This window comes from Elephas maximus, chromosome 3 (genome assembly GCF_024166365.1).
Source record: "Elephas maximus indicus isolate mEleMax1 chromosome 3, mEleMax1 primary haplotype, whole genome shotgun sequence".
Lineage (NCBI taxonomy): Eukaryota > Metazoa > Chordata > Mammalia > Proboscidea > Elephantidae > Elephas > Elephas maximus.
In genome coordinates, this window is record NC_064821.1 from 157,638,141 (window position 1) to 157,663,367 (window position 25,227).

A 25,227-nucleotide genomic window follows, 5' to 3' on the forward strand; every position below is an offset into this window, starting at 1 on the left:
TTGTTCTTCTTTTTCAGTAAAGCTTTATTTATCTGGGGCCTCTACCCCTTCCGTATGAAGTTGGTGATTTGTTTCTCCATCTCATTAAAAAACGTCATTGGAATTTGCATCAGGGTTGTATTGTATCTATAGATCACTTTGGGTAGAAAAGAGATTTTCACAATGTTGAGTCTTCCTATCCGTGAGCAAGGTATGTTTTTCCAGTTATGTAGGTCTCTTTTGGTTTCTTGCAGCAGTTTTTTATAGTTTTCTTTGTATAGGTCTTTTCTGTCTCTGGTTAGATTTATGACTAAGTATTTTATCTTCTTGGGGGCTATCGTACATGGTATTGATTTTGCAATTTCCTCTTCAATGTTCTCTTTGTTGGTGTAGAGGAATGCAGCTGATTTTTGTATGTTTATCTTGTATCTGGATATTCTGCTGAACTCTTCTATTAGTTTCAGTAGTCTTTTTTGTGGATTCTTTAGGGTTTTCTGTGTATGAGATCATGTCATCTGCAAACAGATGTTTTTACTTCTTCCTTACATTTTCTGTTTTTTTTTTTTTATCATTGCCATTCTAGTAGGGGTGAGATGATATCTTATTGTAGTTTTTTTTTTTAATAATTTTTATTGTGCTTTAAATGAAGGTTTACAAATCAAGTCAGTATCTCACACAAAAACCCATATACACCTTGCTACACACTCCCAATTGCTCTCCCCCTAATGAGACAGCCTGCTCTCTCCCTCCACTCTCTCTTTTCGTGTCCATTTCACCAGCTTCTAACCCCCTTCACCCTCTCATTTCCTCTCCAGGCAGGAGATGCCAACATAATCTCAAGTGTCCACCTGATCCAAGCAGCTCACTCCTCACCAGCATCCCTCTCCAACCCATTGTCCTCTCATTGTAGTTTTTACTTGCATCTCTGTAATGGCTAATGGGAGCCTAGTGGTGCAGTGGTTAAGAGCTTGGCTGCTAACCCAAACGTCAGCAGTTCACATCCACCAGCTGCTCCTTGGAAACCCTACAGGGCAGTTCTACTTTGTCCCATAGGGTTGCTATAAATCGGAATCTACTCAATGGCAAGGGGTTAATGGCTAATGACAGTGAACATCTTTTCATGTGTTTGTTGGCCACTTGAATATCCTCTTTGGAGAAGTGTCTGTTCATGTTCTTTGTCCAATTTTTGATGGGGTTATTTGTCTTTTGTTGTTAAGTTGTAGACGTTTTATACATATTTTGTATGTTAGACCCTTACTGGATATGTGGTACCCGAATATTTTTTCCTAGTCTGTAGGTTGTCTTTTTACTCTTTTGATAAAGTCTTTTGATAAACACAAGTATTTGATTTTTATGAGGCCCCAATTATCTATTTTATCTTCTGTTCTTTGTACATTTGTTACTGTATTTGATAGTCTATCATTAAAAAAAACTAGGTCTCGTAGTTTTATCCCTATGTTTTCTTCCAAGAACTTTATAGTTTCAGTTTTAACATTTATGTCCTTGATCCATTTTGAATTCATTTTTGTGTATGGTATGAGGTATGTGTCCCCCTTCATTTTTCTGAGTGTGGAAATCCAATTTTGCCAGCAGCACTTGTTGAAGGTACTAAACCTTAGACTTTTTGTTGCACTTAGAATAAAATTCAAAGTCACACACCCTGCTTTGCGTATGTCTTCAGCCTCTTCCGCCACTACCATTCTTCCCCTCATCTGTTAAGCTCTTGCTACACTTTCCCTCTACTATGGCTTGCACACTTTTCCCCATTTCAGGGTCTTTTCTACTTTCCTATGCTTCAACTTGTTTATTTCTTTCACAGAACTTAAATCAGCGTCTTTAATTACCTTGTTTACTTTCTAACTTGTTTAATGTCTGTTTTTCCCATTAGAATGTAAGCCTTATAGCAGGGACTCATATTTACAACTATATCTCCAAAGTTTAGCTAAGTGCCTGGCTCATAGTAGACATTTGGTAAATATTTGTTGAATGGATGAATATCAGAATGGCAAGAAATTCTGTATGCCTGATGTTGTGTGCTGGGAAATAAAGCCAGAAATACAGTTTAGGGTCAAAATGTATCCCATGCTAAGGATTTTGGAATTTATCCTGTAGGCAAGAAATTTCTCAACTTCAAATATTTAAGTATTCCTGATTTTCTTTACTAACTTCCCAAAATGCATTTTTGTTATTAAAAAAAATATAAAACATTTGCCAATTCCACATTTTTCATGCATACAATTGCCAATTCCACATTTTTTCATGTGTACAATACAGTGGTATTCGTGATTTTCTGCATGTGCAAATGGTCACCCAGATGCAGCTCAGAAATCAGGCCTGGCAATCTGCTTCTGGAAAGGTCACACACAGCCTTGAAAACCCTATGGAGCAGTTCTGTTCTACACACATGGGGTCGTATGAGTCAGAATCGACTCAGCAACTAACAACAACAATGTCCAATAGATGGAAATATAGAGCTCAAAACAGGTTAGGGCAAAAGAAATAGATTTGGGAACAGCGTATATAGTGGAGCTGAAGCCACGGTAGTGGGTGAGGTTACCAGTGGGAGTAGGTAGAGCTATTGCAGAAAGGGCCAAGAACAGAACCCAAGATCCTCAGATGTTTGGAAACGGCAGGAGGCAGGCTCCCTTCTCCCAGAAGTACAATCTTATTTCTACCACTAAAAAGCTATTAATAAAAAGGGGTTTTTTAGTATATATGTGAGAGAAAGAGTCATTTTGGAGCTCCCCAAACATTAACACCAGAATGAGCTTTCACAGCAAAAAATTTGAAGCTCACCAAAACATCTGGCTTTCCTTTCCTTATGTAGAAAACATAGCTGTATGAAAGAGGACCCCTTCTTCCAAAGGCATGGGATCACCTTGTCCTACTAGTTCCCATCTGTCTGTCTCTGGACAACCCCAGCTGTAATCAACCATAAGCAAGTCTGGACTGGTTAAAGAGGATTATTGTATGGTGGTAAGTATTAGAAAGGTCTAGGATCAAAGTGCTCTTAGTGGGCGATGCCTTATTATAATCTTACCTGACTACTTGTAGATCACCATTATGAAAGTCAAATTAGTCCCTGCAGAGATTACTTTCTCCCAGAGCTATTTTATACATTTTCATTTGGCCTTCAGACACCCTCAGAGGGGTAGTATCCCCTTCTACTGATGAAAGAATTGAAGAGGTGAAGTAACCTTGCCAAAGCCAAGGACTAGTAAGTCATAGAGTCAGGTTTCGAGTATTTTCTTTGTTAACTTGTAAACATTCTTACTCAAAAAAGAGCCATTTTAGTTATTCCACCAATAGGGTCATACCTTGTGCTCACATTTAAAGGTATTGTGCTTTATGGCCATCATCTACCCCACTTTTCCTGAGTGATTATCCCCTTGTGGGTCTTAGAGTTCTTTTCTGCTAGTGTTGAAAGATCTTAATTCTTATCAAGTACTGTACTGCTGATACTGTAAAAACATATGCTTAAAACAAAATCATTAGTGGGTGAGCTAGTTTATTGGTGTTTTAACTTTGTTCTCATAAAAATCCTTGGTGTATTGTTATATAGATGTTTATGGGTGTTTTAGTGACATTTGGAGAAGCTGGTTGGGGTTTTGGGAAGAGCTAGGAATGCCTTATTGTTTTTGCCCTTCAGATGATGTTATTCTGATTCCTGCCATCCAAGAGTTTTCTCTCCAACAGGTTTTTAGGAGCGTGATAATTTTTGATAAGTAAAATAAGATTAAATTGAACATGCACTTTATTATGTAAATTCTCAGACACAACTACACCAGAATATGTAATGAAGTAATCAAATGCTTGTACCTATATGTAGAAACTCCATAATATGACATCTACATTGAGTGCAATACAAGTGCACTCAAGTGGCAACAGTGGCATTGTCTTTAATAATTTTTTGAAGTGAATGTACTTTGTTTTCAGAACTTTTCCAGTAGTTAATCTCCCCTTGAGAGGTTGCATTCTTGGAAAATTTAGTATTCCTTAACCAGTATAATAGTCCCTGGGTGGTGCAAATGGTTAAGTGCTTGACTCCTAGCTGAAAGGTTGGTGGTTTGAACCCACCTACAGGTGCCTCGGAAGACAGGCCTTGTAATCTGCTTCTCAGAGGTCACAGCTTTGAAAACCCTGTGGAGCAGTTCTACTCTGCACACCTAGGGTTGCCATGAGTAGGAATTGACTCAGCAGCAACTAACAACAACATTAACAGTCAGTATGATAGTGAAGTTCCAAGTTCAAATTCTAAGCAATTTTTTTTAACCTACACGTAAATTGTTTTGGGCTGTATTCATTATGTCAGGCTATCAATGCATTCTGGGCCTTTGTTGAATAATGGCCAGTAGTGACCTCCCCCAATAATTGTGATAACTAAAATTGCTCCCATGAGTTTGCAAAATACCCTCTGGGAGGTGACATGGCCCCTCTTGGGAGTTGCATTGTAGCAGTTCACTACTGTAAAGATCTTAGCTCTAAGTTCCACAGTCTGAAAAAGGACTGTAATGTCAGAGTCTTAATTGGCAGATAGCACTAGGAAGTTCCTCACAAGCACCCTGCAGTCAAAATATTGTTGTTGTTAGGTGCTGTCCAGTTGATTCCAACTCATAGTGACCCCGTGTACAACAGAATGAAACACTGCTGGATCCTGCACCATCTTCACAATCCTTGTTATGCTTGAGCTCACTGTTGCAGCCACTGTGTCAATCCATCTCATTGAGGGTCTTCCAGTTTTTAGATGACCCTCTATTTACCAAGCATGATGTCCTTCCCCAGGGACTGGTCCCTCCTGATAATATGTCCAAAGTATGTGAGATGCATTCTCCCCATCCTTGCTTCTAAGGAGCACTCAGGTTGTACTTCTTCCAAGACAAATTTGTTCATTCTTTTGGCAGTATTCAATATTCTTCGTCAGCACCACAATTCAAAGGCTTCAATTTCTCTTTGGTCTTCCCTATTCGTCATCCAGCTTTCACATGCATATGAGGTGATTGAAAACACCATGGCTTGGGTCAGGCGGACTGTACTCTTCAAGGTGACTTCTTTGCTTTTCAACACTTTAAAGAGGTCTTTTGCAGCAGATTTGCCCAATGCAATGCGTCTTTTGATATCTTGACTGCTGCTTCCATGGGTGTTGACTGTGGATCCAAGTAAAATGAAATCCTTCACAACTTCAATCTTTTCTCCATTTATCATGATGTTGTTTATTGGTCCAGTTGTGAGGATTTTTGTTTTATGTTGAGGTGTAACCCATACTGAAGGCTGTGGTCTTTGATCTTCATCCATAATTGCTTCAAGTCCTCTTCACTTTCAGCAAGCAAGGTTGTGTCATCTGCGTAATGCAGGTTGTTAACAAGTCTTCCTCCAATCCCGATGCCCCATTTTCCTTCATATAGTCCAGCTTCTCGGATTATTTGCTCGGCATACAGATTGAATAGGTAGACTGAAAGGATACAACCCTGACACACACCTTCCCTGACTTTAATTCACACAGTATCCCCTTGTTCTGTCCGAACGACTGCCTCTTGATCTATGTACAGGTTCTCATGAGCACAATTTAGTCTTCTGGAATTCCCATTCTTCACAATGTTATCCATAATTTGTTATGATCCACACAGTTAAATGCCTTTGTATAGTCAATAAAACACAGGTAAGCATCTTTCTGGTATTCTCTGCTTTCAGCCAGGATCTATCTGACATCAGCAATGATATCCCTCGTTCCACATCCACTTCTGAATCCGGCTTGAATTTCTGGCAGTTCTCTGTCGATGTACTACTGCAGCTGCTTTTGAATAATCTTCAGCAAAATTTTACTTGTCTGTGATATTAATGATAAAAACCAAACCAAACCCACTGATTCCAACTCATAGCGACCCTATAGGACAGAGTAGAACTGCCCCATATGGTTTCCAAGGAGCGCCTGGTGGATTCAAACTGCCGGCCTTTTGGTTAGCAGCCATAGGTCTTATCCACCATGCCACCAGGGTTTCCAGTATTAATGATATTGTTGGATAATTTCCACATTCGGTTAGATAACCTTTCTCGGTAATAGGCATAAATATGGATCTCTTACTATCGGTTGGCCAGGGAGCTGTCTTCCAAATTTCTTAGCATAGACAAGTGAGCACTTCCAGTGCTGCATCCGTTTGTTGAAACATCTAACTGGTATTCTGTCAATTCCTGGAGTCTTGTTTTTCGCCAATGCCTTCGGTGCTGCTTGAACTTTTTCCTTCAGTACCATACTAATCATATGCTACCTCCTGAAATGGTTGAATGTTGACCAATTCTTTTTGGTAGAGTGACTCTGTGTATTCCTTCCATCTTCTTTTGATGCTTCCTGCCTCATTTAATATTTTCCTGTAGAATCTTTCAGCATTGCAAGTCGAGTTTAAATTTTTTCTTCAGTCCATTCAGCCTGAGAAATGCCAAGCATGTTCTTCCCTTTTCGTTTTCTATCTCCAGGTCTTTGCACATGTCGTTATAATACTTTGCTTTGTCTTCTTGAACCACCCTTTGAAATCTTCTGTTCAGCTCTTTTACTTTATCATTTCTTCCATTTGCTTTAGCTACTCAACGTTTAAGAGCAAGTTTGATAGTCTCTTTTGACATCCATTTTGGTCTTTTCTTTTTTTCCTGTCTTCTTAATGACCCTTTGCTTTCTTCATGTATGATGTCCTTGACGTCATTCCACAACTCATCTGGTCTTCAGTCATTAGTGTTCAACACATCAAATCTATTCTTGAGATGGTCTTTAAATTCAGGTGGGATATACTCAAGGTCATACTTTGGTTCTCATGGACTTGTTCTAATTATCTTCAGTTTCAGCTTGAACTTGTATATGAGCAATTGATGGTCTCTTCCACAGTCAGCACCTGGCCTTGTTCTGACTGATGATATTGAGGTTTTCCATTGTCTCTTTCCACAGATGTAGTTGATTTAATTCCTGTGTATTCCACCTGGTGAGGTCCATGTGTGTAGTTGCCATTTATGATGTTGAAAAAGGTATTTGCAATGAAGAAGTCATTGGCCCTGCAAAATTCTATCATGCAATCTCTGGCATTGTTTCTGTCACCAAGGCCATATTCTCCAACTACCAATTCTTCTTTGTTTCCAACTTTTGCATTCCAATCACCAGTAATTATCAGCACATCCTGATCACGTTTGATCAATTTCAGGCTGCAGAAGTTGGTAAAAATCTTCAATTTCTTCATCTTTGACCTTAGTGGTTGGTGTGTAAATTTGAATAATAGTCGTATTAACCAGTCTTCCTTGTAGGTGGTTGGATATTATCCTACCACTGACAGCATTGAACTTCAGGATAGACCTTGAAGTGTTCTTTTTGATGATGAACGCCATTCCTCTTCAAGTTGTCATTCCCGGGATGGTAGACCATGTGATCGTCCAATTCAGAATGGCCAATACCAGTCCATTTCAGCTCACTAATGCCTAGGATATTGATGTTTATGTGTTCCATTTCATTTTTGACCATTCCCAATTTTCCTAGATTCATACTTTGTACATTCCACATTCTGATTATTAATGGATGTTTGCAGCTGTTTCTTCTCATTTAGAGTCATCTCACATTAGCAAATGAAGGCCCCGAAAACTTGACTCCATCCACCTCATTAAAGTCAACTCTACCTTGAGGCGGCAGCTCTTCCCCAGTCGTATTTTGAGTGCCTTCCAACCTGAGGGTCTCATCTTGTGGCACTATATTAAACAATATTCCGCTGCTACTCATAGGGTTTTCACTGGCTAATTCTTTTCAGAGGTAGACCACTGGGTCGTTCTTCCTAGTCTGTCCTTAGTCTGGAAGCTCAGCTGAAACTTGTCTGCCACAGGTGACCCTGCTGGTGTTTGAACACCAGTGGCATAGCTTCCAACAACACAGCAATACTCAAGCCCCCATAGTATGACAAACTGACAGACACGTGAGGCAGTGGAAATACATAAAGAATATAGGTCAACACTAAGAGGCGATGCACGGCATTAAGCACCCTTCCGTCATCTAATCTTAGTGGATGCAAAAGGTAAGGAGGGAAGGTGGAAGAGAATAGATCTCACTAAGATCTCCTTAAAAGTACCTTGACGTAGCCATCCTAGGCTTTCCTTAAAGTATCATGGCAGATCACTGATAAAGCCCTTGTTATGCTGAGGACAGTACTAGATTAAATACATGAATAATCTTATAATTAAATAACTCATCAGCTTCCAGAGGCCAGAATGTCTTTGACATATGGTGAGAGTATAGGGTAGTAAAGAGAGTCAAACTCCTTATGTTTAAATCTTAGCTCTTCTACTTTGCAGCAGTGTGAGAAGAACCTATCTGGTTATTCTCTTCCCTCAAGTTCCCCATCTGTCAATAGGTATGCTAATAGCACCTACCACATGGGGTTGTGAGAATACCTTGTAAAGTGCCTAACAGTGCTTGGCACAGAAAAATCCCACAAATGCTATCTGCTTTTAAACTATTTGCTCCTTTCTAGGCTGGCACTATGAAGTTAAGGAACTTGAATATTAGGAAGATACAAATGTTATCCAATAACTCACACCATGTTGTTGTTAGGTGCCCTGGAGTTGGTTCTGACTCATAGTGACCCTGTGCACAACAGAATGAAACACTGCCTGGTCCTGTGCCATCCTCACAATCATTGCTATATTTGAGCCCATTGTTGCAGCTGCTGTGTCAGTCCATCTCACTGAGGGTATTCCTCTTTTTCACTGACCCTCTACTTTACCAAGCATGATGTCCTTCTCCAGGGACTGGTCCCTCCTGATAACATGTCCAAAGTACATGAGACAAAGTCTCACCATCCTTGCTTCCAAGGAGTATTGTGGCTGTACTTTTTCTAAGATAGATTTGTTTGTTCTTCTGGCAGTCCACGGTATATTCAATATTCTTCACTAACAGCATAATTCAAATGCATCAATTCTTCTTCCATCTTCCTTATTCATTGTCCAGCTTTCATATGCATGTGAGGTGATTGAAAATACCATGGCTTGGGTCAGGCGCACCTTAGTACTCAAGGTGACATCTTTGCTTTTAAACACTTTAAAGAGGTCTTTTGCAGCAGATTTGCCCAATGCAATGCATCTTGGATTTCTTGACAGATGTTCCATGTGCGTTGACTGTGGATCCAAGTAAAATGAAATCCTTAACAACTTCGTCATTTCTCCATTAATCATGATGTTGCTTATTGGTCCAACTTACTCAAACTATTAAAATAAATAAATAAATAAAACCCCATTGCCATCGAGTCGATTCAGACTGTCAGCATTTTGGTTAGCAGCCAAGCTCTTAACCACTGCTCCACTCACACTATAAAAACAAAACCCATTTGTTGTCGAGTCAATTCCGACTCATAATGACAGTATCATAGTGACCCTATTGGACAGAGTAGAACTGCCCATAGGGTTTCCAAGAAGTGCCTGATGGATTCGAACTGCCAACCTCTTGATTAGCAGCCATAGCTCTTAACCACTACGCCACCAGGGTTTCCACTCACACTACAGGGAACTCAAAAAGTTTCCCTGACAAGAGGATTCATTTCAGACCTTCTGCCACTGGACAGCTGGCTGCTCTGACATTGACGGTGTCACAGTGTCCTCGCTATTTGGACCAACATGGCTGCCCGCTCATGACATCAGGGTGGCATATTGATGACAGGCTGGGCTCAGCTACATGTGCTATCCCCAGATCTGTGCAAAAGCAGTAAAGGATGCACTGAAGACTGAGTTCAAGGCAAATGCAGAGAATACTTGTGGGCACAGCATAAAAATTGTGAAAATGAAAAAGGAATCATCTACCCTGACTAAAGCTTAAAATGCTGCATTTCCAAGGTGAAGGTGTGTAGGCACATGTTATGGCAGATTAAAAATGATCTCACTCCCTGAAAAAAAGTTTTTTTTTTTTTTTTTTTTTTTACTCCATAGGGGGGAAAAATGCCTGTCTTGTTGATAGATTGACAATGCCAATAAATCGAAGTATTATTTTTTTTAAAAAAAGAGGATTCATTCTTGAATACTAGATTTGTAGATCCCTTTCCAGCATCCGGAAACCTGGTGGCGTAGTGGTTAAGTGCTATGGCTTCTAACCAAAGGGTCGGCAGTTCGAATCCGCCAGGCACTCCTTGGAAACTCTATCGGACAGTTCTACTCTGTCCTATAGGGTCGCTATGAGTCGGAATCGACTCAATGGCACTGGGTTTAGTTTGGTTGGTGTTCCAGCATCCAGAGCCCTGGTGGTGTGGTGGTTAAATGTTTGGCTGCTAACCAAAGGGTCTGAGGTTTGAATCCAGCAGCCGCTCTTTGGAAACCCTATGGTGGCAGCTCTACTCTGTCCTATAGGGTCTGTATGAGTCAGAATTGACTCCATGGCAATGGATTGGGTTTGTTTGGTTTGTGGTTTCCAGCATCCAGAATTGCATTTATGTAAAGAGAGATGCATAGGTATGTGCTCACTGCTCTAATTATTTTTCAAGGTTCTTTATCAGTTTCATTACTTTCCTGTTGCTGTTGTTGTTGTGTGCTGTTGAGTCAATTCCGACTCATAGTGACCCTATAGGACAGAGTAGAACTGCCCCCATAGGGTTTCCAAGGCTGTAATCTTTTTATGGAAGCAGACTGCCACATCTTTCTCCCTTGGAAGGGCTGGTGGGTTCGAACTGCCTAGCATCTGAACTCTTAACCACTGCACCACCAGGATTCCTTCAGCTCTTGGTAGTCGTGAAGAAAAGCCTCAATATTTGCATCTGTCTTTCCCATTAAGTTTAAGATAAGTTCATCATTAATCAAAACAAAGTTAGACTTCCAAAGGTAAAGGCAACTGTTTTACATTATGTTTTGTAATTTGCAATATTTGACTGGTATTTATTTTTACTGTGATACAAATGCTTGAGGAGAAACATCCATGGTCTTTTGCTTCACATAACTGTAAGAACACTGGTTGTGATTGCTGTCAGTCCTAGGGGGGACAATTTGCATGTGAACAACTGATTAGTCAGCTGCTGTTTCCAGTTTTATGTGAAGTGTATGTCAGACAAAGCCTCACATCCTATTAGGGTCCTTCTATCTCCATTTGGGGAGTTTCAAAAATTTGGTATCCTAGAATAGTTTGTTTTCTGAGAAAAAAGGAGTAGGAAATGTTTTCCATCCTTTAAATTGATAAGCCATAAAATTCAAGATGCAGATGGAATTAGACCTTTAAAATCTTTCTGTTGTATTTAATGTAAATGTTTCCTCTTCTGGCCCCAAGAGGTAAGAATATGAACCTAAGAAAAGGAGACTAGCTCTTAGCATTCAAGTCTTTCCAGTTTTTCAGCATTAATGAACTATTTACTATTCCTAAAATCATTTATCATGCATCTTCTTAAAGTACTTTTCCCTAATTTTAGCTCATCTAAGACCAAGACAATTGGCAGCCTCTAAAAGGACTCCTCACACATAAAGCAAAAACCCAGAACTCAAGCAAACAAAAAAACACAACCAATGAAACAAAGAAAATCAATCTTCAGTTAGAATTAGTCTTTGCCACTTTGCAGTGATACCTCTTTTTTAGTTTTATTTTATTGTTGTTGAAAATATACACAGCTGTAAAAATGGCATGATGATGACATCTGTCCTCCTTGTCTAACTTCACGATGGGGGAGAATCACCATCAACATCAGCCCAAGGCTGATTTCTATGAAATGGAGGTCAGACATACCTCCTCTCTCCAAGCTTTTTACCAGTTCTGACACCAGCCTACCCTCCCATACCACTCTCAGCTTCTCTGCTGGGTTCGATAATTTGTTGAAATGGCCACACAGAACTCACAGGCCATACTCACAGTTACGGGGTTTGTTATGGAAGTAACATGTTACAACTCAGGATCAGGATCAACAGGCTACAACTTGGGATCAGAATCAGGGAGCATGTAGGCAAAGTCTTCTTTCTTCAGTGCAAGACAGCTGTCTCAGCTCCTCTTGGCCAGACAGAGCACCTTTTGGCCCCCTGAGGACAGACTCTTCTCGGCCCCCTCAGGACAGGCCTTCTCACTCAGCCCTTGGCCTGGCCTCTTCCTTGCTGAGCAAGTGTTACAAAGCTCTTCACCTTCACCAATAAGTGCCCAGGGGCACCCTACTCCACCAGGAAGTCTCCTGCCCAAAGGTGCTCAGCTCTCTTGCTTGTGGATCAGCTTGGCCACTGTAGCTGCCTTGCTCCGTGGGCCAGGAAGCCTACCATACCATCTCTCGCCTGTCTCCTGGTTCTGTTGCTGCTATTTCTCTGCTGCTGCTTCTCCCTGTCTTGCGCCATCTCCGATGTTACAGCTCTCTGTCTTCTGGGTCTAGGAGGTTTTCAGCATTGGGACCCTAGGTCCAAAAGACATGTTCCATTCCTGGCTCTTCTTTCTTGGTGGTAGTGAAGTACCCCCTTTCACTTCTGGCATTGGCTCTTTTTAAGCCTAGTGGGATGGCAAAACTGACCAATACCTTCATTAGGTTTCATACACCTTATTTGCATGGTCCCACTCCCATAGGGTTCCATGCACCTTATTTGCATTATTAGCAATGCCGTCCAATCCCCTTGATGGGCCACAAGCACCTTATTTACAAATTCCCACCCAATCATTTTGAAGGAATCACAAGACCATGCATGGCTAGGAGGACCATATTAAGTAATTCACTGCACTGCAACAGCAAAACTTACATCAATTCAACAATTTCTACATGTATAATTTGGTGACATTAATTACATTCTTCAAGTTGTTCAACCATTCTCACTCTCCTTTTCCAAATTATTCCTCCCCCCATTAACATAAGCTCTCTTTATATAACATAAAGTTTATATAAGAGGTGTATATAATACTTCTTATATAAACTTTAAACTGTTTTATCCTGTATGAGTGCTACTGACAGGTTTGGTTTTTGCCTATCTTTGTACCTTAAAGGCCTAAATTACCTCATTCTTGGACCATTGTGCCTTCAGGTACATACCCGAAAATTTCTAATACAGATGAATGGAAGAACTGAAAAAGTAGTAGCCAAACCTAATCAGGTAAACACACACACAAGAGATTAGAGATTTAACCACTTGGTTTGACTTTTATTTGTTGATATAATTTTTCTATCCATCCCATAAAAAAAATACCCATGTTTTCATTATATCGATAATAAATAATATATATATTATTATAAATAATAAAAATAAAAGTCAAACCAAGTGGTTAAATCTCTAATTTTGTGTGTGTGTGTTTACCTGATTATGTTTGGCTATGAATGTTCAGTTACGAATTATGATCAGTATTGAATATAACTGGAAATCCTGGTGGCATAGTGGTTAAGTGCTATGGCTGCTAACCAAAAGGTCAGCAGTTCAGATCCACCAGGCACTTCTTGGAAACCCTATGGGGCAGTTCTACTCTGTCCTATATGGTTGCTATGAGTCAGAATTGACTCGACAGCAGTGCGTTTTATGAATATAACCACCAGAAAAATATCATTAGTTGAAGAAAATCAGGACAACAATACTATTTACAATAGCCCCCCCAAAAGATAAAATACTTAGGAATAAATCTAACTAGGGACATAAAAGGCTTATGCAAAGAAAACTACAAAACACTACTGCAAGAAACCAAAAGAGACCTACATAAATAGAAAAACATACCATGCTCACGGATAGGAAGGCTTAACGTTGTGAAAATGTCAATACTACCCAAAAAAAAAAGTGATCTACAAATATAATGCAATCCTGATCCAAATACCAGCAACATTCTTTTGTGTGTGTGTATGTGCACTTAGGTGAAACTTTTCAGAGCAAATTAGTTTCTCATTCAACAATTTACACACAAATTGTTTTGTGACGTTGTTACAGTCCCCATGATATGTCAACACTCTCCCTTTATACACGCCAGTTCCCCGTTTCCATTTGTCCATTTTTCCTGCCCCTTCCTTCCTTCTTATCATTGCTTTTGGGCAGGTATTGCCCTTTTGATCTCATATACGTGAATGAACTAAGAAACATGTTCCTCAAGTGTGTTTTTGTTTGTTTTATAGAGCCGTCTAATCTTTGACTAAAGGATAAACTTTGGAGTGGCTTCAGTTCTGAGTTAAAAGGGTGTCGGGGACAGCAACATTCTTATGATGAGATGGAAAAACTAATCGCCACCTTAATATGGAAAGGAAAGAGGCCCCAGAGAAGCGAAATATTATTCAAAAAGAACAAAATCGGAGGCCTCACACTCCCTGACCTCAGAACCTACTATACAGCCATAGTAGTCAAAACAGCCTGGTATTGGTACAACCACAGACACATAGACCAATGGAACAGAGTTGAGAACCCAGAAGTAAATCCACCCACCTATGGAAAGCTGATCTTCAACAAAGGGTCAAAGTTCATTAAATGGGAAAAAGACAGTCTCTTTAACAGACGGTATTGGCAAAACTGGACATCCATTTGCAGAAAAATGAAACAAGATCCATACCTCACACTATATACAAAAACTACCTCAAAACAGATCAAAGACCTAAAGGTAAAACCTAAAACTATAAAGATCATGGAAGAGAAACAGGAACAATGCTAGGGGCCTTAATATATGGCACAAATAGAATATCAAACATAAAATGCTCAAACAGCAGAGGATAAACTGGATAACTGGGAATGCCTAAAAATTAAACACTTATGCTCATCAAAAGACCTTACCAAAAGAGTAAAGAGAACCTACAGACTGGGAAAAAAATTTTGACTATGACACATCCAACAGGGGTCTAATCTCTAAAATTTATAGAAAACTTCAACATTTCAACAACAAAAAGACAAACAATCCAATTTAAAAAGGGGCAAAGGACATGAACAGACACTTCACCAAAGAAGACATTCAGGTGGCTAACAAACACACAAAGAGATGCTTGTCATCATTAGCCATTACAGAGGTGCAAATCAAAACTACAATGAGGGGAGCCAAGATGGCGGAATACACAGATGCTTCTGGCGATCCCTCTCTACAACAAAGACCCAAAAAAACAAGTGAAACGAGTATATTTGTGACAAGCTGGGAGACGTGAGCTTCAAAGACAAGCTTAGAAAATGAACTGAGGGGCAGGGGGAGGAAGAGACCAGAAGCAGAGAGGAGTTGCCGGACCTAAATCGCAGGGAGCCCTCAGGCACCATTCCCAGGGTGGCAACGGGCTGGTACTAGCGCTCAGCCACAGTTTCCTTGGGGAGAAGCAGCCAGCCACACAGCCTACTCACACCTCCGGAACCTGAGAGGAACGGCACTCTTGGCAAAAGCTAAGTACTTGCGTATATTTTACCGTGCCCCCCACCCCCAAGCCAGCTTCAGCGGCTGAATTCCCTGGGCCTGAGATAGGCACTGTTGAGCGCCTAGAGCCATCCTCCCGGCCTTAGAGAAGGAAAAAATTTGCATTTAGGGGAAAAGATAATCTACCAGCTCCAATAACCAGGGGAGCTCAGGACAGAAAAGGCTCCTGTCCAGGCATAAAGGGTCTGTGGACTTTGAGCACCTTTCCCATCGGCATGGACCTGTGTGGGCCTATTTCAGGAGAAGAGGCCCTTGTTGGCAGACTCCAGCCATTTCAGCTGTGCAGTGGAGAGGTGGGTGTTTGACGTTTGACATTGCTCTGCCTGTTAAACAAGGTCCTCACCTACCCACATCAGGGACCTAGGACTGGTAGCTCCACTTAGGTCACCCAGCCACCCGCAACAGGGGTCTAAGGATAACTGGTACCTCCCAGTCCTTACACCTAAAAACTTTGGTTGCCCATGGTCCGTCTACAGAGCCCATCCACCTGCAAGCTCTAGGGAACAGGGATGTGCTTTCCTCAGAGACACTCAGGGGTCGGTTCTCAGCCCCCTGCCTTGTTCAGAGCATGACCCCCTGCTGCAATCAGATACTGGTATATACACCAATCACCCCTGTCCCTCTAAGACTCCAGGACAGAGCCTGTGCCACACACTTGATGATCCGCTACCTGGACACCTGAGCTGAATTCATACAAGAAAAGCGAATGGACTCCTGGACTCCTAGACTCCTAGACTGATATACCTGATAACAGCTCTAGCCATCTGGGGACAGGACATCAGACCTCCAAAGGTGAAAATAATCAACCTAGCTCACTCAAGCAACCGATCTGGGCATATCAAAACAAAACAAAGCAAGAAGCTACGACACAGTAAGCAAGCATAAACTAATACAAAAATTTATAGATGGCTCGGAGACAACAGTAAATATCAAGTCACATAAAGAAACAGACCACGATCACATAAACAAGCTCTCAAAACAAAGAATCCAGGGATCTTCTAGATGAAAGTGCATTGCTGGAATTACCAGAGCCAGAATACAAAAGATTTGTATACAGAACCCTTCAAGAAATCAGGAAGGAGATGAGGCAGTACGCAGAATAAGCCAAGGAACACACAGATAAAACAATTGAAGAAATTAGAAAGATTATTTGGGAACATAATGAAAAATTCAGTAAGCTGCAAAAATCCATAGACAGCAATCAGAAATTCAGAAGATTAACAATAAAATTACAGAAGTAGACAGCTCAGTAGAAAGTCAGAGGAGCAGAATTGAGCAAGTAGAAACCAGAATTTCTGAACCCGAAGATAAATCACTTGGCACTAACATATTTGAAGAAAAATCAGATAAAAGAATTTTTAAAAATGAAGAAACCTTAAGAATCATGTAGGACTCTATCAAGAGAAATAATCTATGAGTGAGTGGAGCACCAGAACAGGGAGGAATAACAGAAAATACAGAGAGAATTGTTGAAGATTGGTTGGCAGAAAGTTTCTCTGATATCATGAAAGATGAGAAGATATCTATCCAAGATGCTCATTGAACTCCACATAAGGTAGATGTTAAAAGAAAGTCATCAAGACATACTATAATCAAACTTGCCAAAACCAAAGATAAAGAGAGAATTTTAAGAGCAGCTAGGGATAAACGAAGTCACCTACAAAGGAGAGCCAATAAGAATAAGCTCGGACTACTTGGCAGAAACCGTGCAGGCAAGAAGGCAATGGGATGACATATTTAAAAAATTGCCAGCCAAGAATCATATATCCAGCAAAACTGTTTCTTAAATATGAAGGTAAAATTAGGACATTTCCAGGTAAACAGAAGTTTAGGGAATTTGTAAACACCAAACCAAAACTACAAAAAATACTAAAGGGAGTTCTCTGGTTAGAAAATCAATAATATCAGGTATCAACCCAAGACTAGAACACTGGGCAGAGCAATCAGAAGTCAACCCAGACAGGGAAATCAAAAAAACAAAGCAAGATTAAAAAAAAAAAAAAGCTCAAAACAGGGTGACAGCAATGTTATTATATAAAAGAAGACAACATTAAAACAATAAAGAGGGACTGAGAAATGTAATCATAGATCTTACATATGGAAAGGAAGATACGGCGATACAAAAAAATAAAAGGTTTAATTTTAGAAAAATAGGAGTAAATAATAAGGTAACCACAAAGGAGACAAACTATCCTTCTCATCAAAATAAAATACAAGAAAAAAATAGAGACTCAGTAGAAACAAAATCAACAATGATGAATATGAGGAAAGACAATATATAAAGAAAATCTCAGAACATAAAATTAAGTGGGAAAAAGAAACTGTCAACAACACAAAAAAAGACATCAAAATGATAGCACTAAATTCATACCTATCCATAATTACCATGAATGTAAATGGACTAAATGCACCAATAAGGAGAGAGTGGCAGAATGGATTAAAAAACAAGATCCATCTACATTCTGCCTACAAGAGACACACCTTAGACTTAGAGAGACAAACTAAAACTCAAAGGATGGAAAAAAATATATCAAGCAAACAACAATCAAAAAAGAGCAAGAGTAGCAATATTAATTTCTGACAAAATAGACTTTAAGGTTGAAACCATCATAAGGATAAGGAAGGACACTATATAATGATTAAAGGGACAATATACCAAGAAGATACAACCATATTAAATATTTATGCACCCAATGAGAGGGCTTCAAGATACATAAAACAAACCCTATCAGCACTGAAAAGTGAGATAAACAGCTCCACAATAATAGTAGGAAACTTCAACAGACCACTTTTGGTGAAGGACAGGACATCCAGAAAGAAGCTCAATAAAGACACGGAAGATCTAAATGCCACAATCAACCAACTTGACCTCGTAGACATATACAGAACACTCCACCCAACAGCAACCAAGTATACTTTCTTTTCTAGTGCACATGGAACATTCCCTAGAATAGACCACATATTAGGTCATAAAGCAAGCCTTAGCAGAATCCAAAACATTGAAACATTACAAAGCATCTTCTCTGACCATAAGGCCATAAAAGTACAAATCAATAGGAGAAAAAGCAGGGAAAAGAAATCAAACACTTTGGAAACTGAACAATACCCTGCTCAAAAAAGACTGGAGTATATAAGACATTAAGCATGATATAAAGAAATTCATAGAATCCAATGAGAATGAAAACACTTCCTATCAGAACCTTTGGGACACAGCAAAAGCAGTGCTCAGAGGTCAATTTATATCAATAAATTCACACATCCAAAAAGAAGAAAGGGCCAAATTCAAAGAATTATCCCTACAACTTGAACAAATAGACAGAGAGCAACAAAAGAAACCCTCAGGCACCAGAAGAAAACAATAAAAATTAGAACTGAACTAAATGAAATAGAAAACAGAAAAACAATTGAAAGAATTAACAAGACCAAAAGCTGGTTCTTGGAAAAAATCAACAAAATTGATAAACCATTGGCCAAACTGACAAAAGAAAAACAAGAGAGGAAGCAAATAACCTGAATAAGAAATGAGATGGGCGATATTACAACAGACCCAACTGACAATAAAAGAATCATATCAGATTACTATGAAAAATTGTACTCTACCAAATTTGAAAACCTAGAAGAAAGAGATGATTTCTTAGAAACATACTACCTACCTAAACTAACACAAACAGAGGTAGAACAACTAAATAGACCCATAACAAAAGAAGAGGTTGAAAAGGTAATCAAAAAACTCCCAACAAAAAAAAAAGCCCTGGCCCTGACGATTTCACTGCAGAGTTCTATGAAACTTTCAGAGAAGAGCTAACATCACTACTACTAAAGGTATTTCAGAGCATAGAAAAGGATGGAATACTCCCAAACTCATTCCATGAAGCCAGCATATGCCTGATACCAAAACCAGGTAAAGACACCACAAAAAAAGAAAATTACAGACCTATATCCCTCATGAACTTAGATGCAAAAATTCTAGCCAATAGAATTCAACAACATATCAAAAAACCAATTCACCATGACCAAGTGGGATTCATACCAGGTATGCAGGGATGGTTCAACATTAGGAAAACAATTAATGTAATCCACCACATAAATAAAACAAAAGACAAGAATCACATGATTTTATCAATTGATGCAGAAAAGGCATTTGACAAAGTTCAACACCCATTCATGATAAAAACTTTTGGCAAAATAGGAATAGAAGGAAAATTCCTCAACATAATAAAGGGCATTTATACAAAGCCTACAGCCAACATCATCCTAAGTGGAGAGAACCTGAAAGCATTTCCCTTGAGAACGGGAACCAGACAAGGATGCCCTTTATCACCACTCTTATTCAACATTATGGTGGAGGTCCTAGCCAGAGCAATTAGGCTAGACAAAGAAATAAAGGGCATCCAGATTGGCAAGGAAGAAGTAAAATTATCTCCATTTGCAGACGACATGATCTTATACACGGAAGACCCTAAGGAATCCTCAAGAAGACTACTGAAACTAACGGAAGAGTTCAGCAGAGTATCGGGATACAAGATAAACATACAAAAATCAGTTAGATTCCTCTATACCAATGAAAAGAACATTGAAGAGGAAATCACCAAAACAATACCATTTACAGTAGCCTCCAAGAAGATAAAATACTAAGGAATAAATCTTACCAGAGATGTAAAAGACTTATACAAAGAAAACTACAGTACACTTCTGCAAGAAACCAAATGAGACCTACATAAGTGAAAGAACATACCTTGCTCATGGATAGGAAGACTTAACATTATAAAAATGTCTATTTTACGAAAAGCGATCTATACATTTAATGCAATTCCAATCCAAATCCCAACAACATTCTCTAATGAGATGGAGAAACAAATCACCCACTTCATATGGAAGGGATAGAGGCCCCGGATAAGTAAAGCATTACTGAAAAAGAAGAGCAAAGTGGGAGGCCTTATTCTACCTGTTTTTAGAACCTATTATACTGCCACAGTAGTCAAAACAGCCTGGCACTGGTACAACAACAGATACATAGACCAATGGAACAGAATTGAGAATCCAGACATAAATCCATCCACATATGAGCAGTTGATATTTGACAAAGGCCCCAAAACAGTTAAATGAGGAAAAGACAGTCTTTTGAACAAGTGGTGCTGGCATAACTGGATATCCATCTGCAAAAAAATGAAACAAGACCTATACCTCACTCCATGGACAAAAATGAGCTCAAAATAGATCAAAGACCTAAATGTAAAATCTAAAACGCTAAAGATCATGCAAGAAAAAATAGGGCAATGTTAGGAGCCCTAATACATGGCATAAACAGTATACAAAACATTATTAAGAATGCAGAAGAAAAACTAGATAACTGGGAGCTCCTAAAAATCAAACACCTGTGCTCATCCAAAGACTTCACCAAAAGAGTAAAAAGATTACCTACAGACTGGGAAAAAGTTTTTAGCTATGACATTTCTGATCAGCGCCTGATCTCTAAAATCTACATGATACTGCAAAAACTCAACTACAAAAAGACAAATAACCCAATTAAAAAATGGGCAAAAGATATGAACAGACACTTCACTAAAGAAGACATTCAGGTAGCTAACAGATACGTGAGGAAATGCTTACAATCATTAGCCATTAGAGAAATGCAAATCAAAACTACAATGAGATTTCATCTCACTCCGAGGCTGGCATTAATCCAAAAAATGCAAAATAATAAATGTTTGAGAGGCCGTGGAGAGACTGGAACACTTATACACTGCTGGTTGGAATGTAAAATGGCACAACCACTTTGGAAATCAATTTGGTGCTTCCTTGCAAAGCTAGAAATAGAACTACCATAGGATCCAGCCATCCCACTCCTTGGAATATATCCTAGAGAAATAAGAGCCTTCACACAAACAGATATATGCACACCCATGTTTATTGCAGCACTGTTTACAATAGCAAAAAGATGGAAGCAAACAAGGTGCCCATCAACGGATGAATGGATAAATTATGGTATATTCACACAATGGAATACTACACATCGATAAAAAACAGTGATGAATCTGTGAAACATTTTATAACATGGAGGCACCTGGAAGGCATTATGCTGAGTGAAATTAGTCAGTTGCAAAAGGACAAATATTGTATTAGACCACTATTAAAAGAACTGGAGAAATAGTTTAAACAGAGAAGAAAATATTCTTTGATAGTTAAGAGAGGGGGGAGGGAGGTAGGGTGGGAGAGGAGTATTCACTAATTAGATAGTAGATAAGAACTACTTTAGGTGACAGGAAAGACAACGCACAATACAGGCGAGGTCAGCACAACTGGACTAAACCAAAAGCAAAGAAGTTCCCTGAACAAACTGAATGCTTCAAAGGCCAGTGTAATAGGGGCAGGGGTTTGGGAACCATGGCTTCAGGGGACATCTAAGTCAATTGGCATAATAAAATCTATTAAGAAAACATTCTGCATCCCACTTTGAAGAGTGGCGTCTGGGGTCTTAAACGCTAGCAAGCAGCCGTCTAAGATGCATCAATTGGTCTCAACTCCCCTGGATCAAAGGAGAATGAAGAACACCAAGGACACAAGGTAAATATGAGCCCAAGAGACAGAAAGGGCCACATGAACCAGAGACTACATCAGCCCGAGACCAGAAGAACTAGATGGTGCCCAGCTACAACCGATGACTGCCCTGACAGGAAACACAACAGAGAACCCCTGAGGGAACAGGAGACCAGTGGGATGCAGACCCCAAATTCTCATAAAAAGGTCAGACTTAATGGTCTGACTGAGACTAGAAGGATCCCAGTAGTTACGGCCCGCAGACCTTCTGTTGGCCCAGGACTGGAACCATTCCCTAAGCCAACTCTTCAGACATGGATTGGACTGGACAATGAGTTGGAGAGGGATGCTGGTAAGGAATGAGCTTCTTGAATCAGGTGGACACTTGAGACTCTGTTGGCATCTCCTGCCTGGATGGGAGATGAGAGAGTAGAGGGGGTTAGAAGCTGGTGAAATGGACATGAAAAGAGAGAGTGGAGGGAGGGAGCGGGCTGTCTCATTAGGGGGAGAGTAATTGGGAGTATATAGCAAGGTGTATATAAGTTTTTGTGTGAGAGACTGACTTGATTTGTAAACTTTCACTTAAAGCACAATAAAAATTATAAAAAAACTAAAATGGGATGCCATCTCACCCACCGCCCCCCTCCCCAGGAAGAATAACCTGGTGCCCTTGAGTTGATTCTGACTCATAGTGACAGTATAGGACAGAGTAGAAGTGCCCCATAGAGTTTCCAAGGAATGCCTGGTGAATTCAAACAGCCGACCTTTTTGTTAACAGCTGTAGCACTTAACCACTATGTCACCAGGTTTGGCACTGATCAAAAAAACAGAAAACAACAAATGCTGGTGAGGTCATGGGGACACTGGAACGCTTATACACTGCTGGTGGGAATGTAAAATGGTACAAGCACTATGGAAAACAGTAGGGCACTTCCTTAAAATGCTAGAAATAGAAATACACTTAATAGGAATACACATGATCCAGCAATCCCACTCCTAGGTATATATCCTAGAAATACTAGAGCTGTGATACGAATAGACATAGGCATACCCGTGCTCATTGCAGCATTGTTCACAATAGCAAAAAGATGGAAACGATCTAAATGCCCATCAACAGATGAATGGATAAACAGATGTGGTACATACACACAATGGAACACTATACAACGATAAAGAATACTGATGAATCCATGAAACATCTCATGACATGAATGAATCTGGAGGACATTATGCTGAGTGAAATAAGTCAATCACAAAAGGCCAAATATCGTATAAGACCACTATTATAAAAAATCAAGACAAGCTTCACACACAGAAAGAAACATCCTTTGGTGGCTATCAGGAATGGAAGGGGGAGGGAGGGAAAATCACTAACTAGATAGTGGACATGTGTTAACTTTGGTGAAGGGAAAGGCAATATACAACAATGAAGAAGTCAGCACAACATGACCAGGGCACGGGGAGACATTGAGAGGTACGCAAGAATAAAAGGCAGCTATGGTAAATACTATAACCTATACAGTTCTGCAAGGTGTATGAGGGCGCATGGGAATACATCCGCATGCGTATACAGGTTTGGCTACGGATATTTCTACATACATATTTGTATGTGTTGCATGTATGTTCATATATATAATAGAGAACACAGGGGGCACCAAACCCCAAAAAACAAACCTGTTGCCGTCGAGTAGATTCCGACTCATGGTGACCCTATAGGACAGGGTAGAACTCCCCCATAGAGTTTCCAAGGAGCACCTGCTGGATTCAAACTGCTGACTTTTTGGTTAGCAGCTGTAGCACTTAACCACTATGCCACCAGGGTTTCCCACAGTGGGCACAGTCATGAAAACTTCCTAGACATAACTAAACACCTCATGGGACTGGGCTTGAAGGCTAAGGATCATAATCTTGGGGGACACATAGGTCAACTAGCATAACACAGTTCATAAAGACAATGTTCTACATCCTACTTTAGTGAATAGCGTCTGGGGTTTTTAAAGCTTGCAAGTAGCCATCTAAGATACAATTATTGATCTTTCTCTGTCCAGAACAAAAGAGAGTGAAGAAGAACAAAGACTGAGGAAAGCAAGTAGTCCAAAGGACTAGTGGACCACAGGAACCACAGCCTCCACTAACCTGAGACCAGAAGAACTAGATGGTGTCTGGCTACCACTATCAACCACTTTGACTGGGATCAGAATAGAAGGTCTTGGTTAGAATGGACTTACTGGTCCGATAGAGACTGAAGGAACCCCTGACACTATGGCCCTTAGGCACCCTTCTAACTTGAAACTGAAGTCACCTACAGAGATAACCTTTCACCCAAATAATAGACAGGCTTATAAAATAAACAATAACACCCTTGAGGAAATTTCTCCTTAGAACAATTATCTATATGCGGCCAAAAGGGCAACATCTGCCCAAAAGGAAAGATTAGGACACAGGAAGGGGCAGAAAAACTGGAAAAATAGAAAAGGGGAACTCAGGATGGTAACGGGGAGAGTGCTGACACATTGCGGGGATTGCAGCCAACCTCATGGAACAATTTGTATATAAATTATTGATTGCGAAATGAACTTGCTCTGTAAACCTTCACTTAAAGCACAATGTTTAAAAAATGTATCATTAGTTTTTTGGTTTTCCTCAATTAGAAGAGCTTCCAGTGATTTGAAGAAAATTTTCTTGTGAATTAAAAGAGCCAGAAATCAACATTAATTTCTATACTTAAATATTCGACATCCCTGAATCAATTGCAGTGGCCATGGAGGTATTCTGAGATTTCCTTTAAGAGAACCTGCTGCAGGGAACATAGCCTACCAACAGTTTTCAGTGATCTACCATGGAATTCACTAGGAGGCTGCGCTTCTCCCACTACTCCCAGCCAAAAACTGAGCACAGTAGGGGTACTACAGCCAGCCTACTACTGTCTAACACAGAGTTCCCCAAGTGGGCCACATTTGCTCTGGGATGGGGCCAAGACTTTCTCAGAACTGAGCTGTAGCCAGGCTCTTCCTACCCAATTCTGTCTTCTCTCTCTCCTTTCACAGGTATCAGCACATGGGGATCTATACACTTTCTGTGCTTATTAATGTTATTTCCCTTTTTATCTTTCACAGGTGTTTTTCCTAATAGCTGTCTAATCTCACCTTGGCTTCTGCTTCTCAGAGGACCTGAACTGATAATAGTGGTACTGGGAATGGTATGAGAAAATAGGCAGTAAGATGGTTTGGAAACTAACTCGCTGCCTGAGTAGAACAATCAAGGATAATCCATGGCATTATTATTGACCAGCGGTGACCTGGGAAAATGTCTCAGTGGAGAGAAAGACCCTAGTCCGTGAGATGTTTCAGGCATTTAAAAGATACAGGGAAGGGGAAGGACGTAAGAGTATTTGTCTACTCAAAGAC

At 40.0% G+C, this 25,227-nt stretch overlaps 2 protein-coding genes across 2 annotated transcripts in view; both read left to right on the forward strand.

The window, feature by feature from the left end:
• ITGA10 (integrin subunit alpha 10) overlaps positions 1-25,227 on the forward strand; it is an 80,828-nt gene that overhangs the window by 17,905 nt on the left and 37,696 nt on the right. The gene's annotated exons all lie outside the window — the stretch shown is intronic.
• LOC126071382 (ATP synthase subunit epsilon, mitochondrial-like) lies at positions 8,209-9,951 on the forward strand. Its single transcript, XM_049875568.1, is given in 2 exon segments — positions 8,209-8,224; positions 9,558-9,951. Coding segments are annotated over 2 exon segments (267 nt in total). The 3' UTR covers positions 9,809-9,951.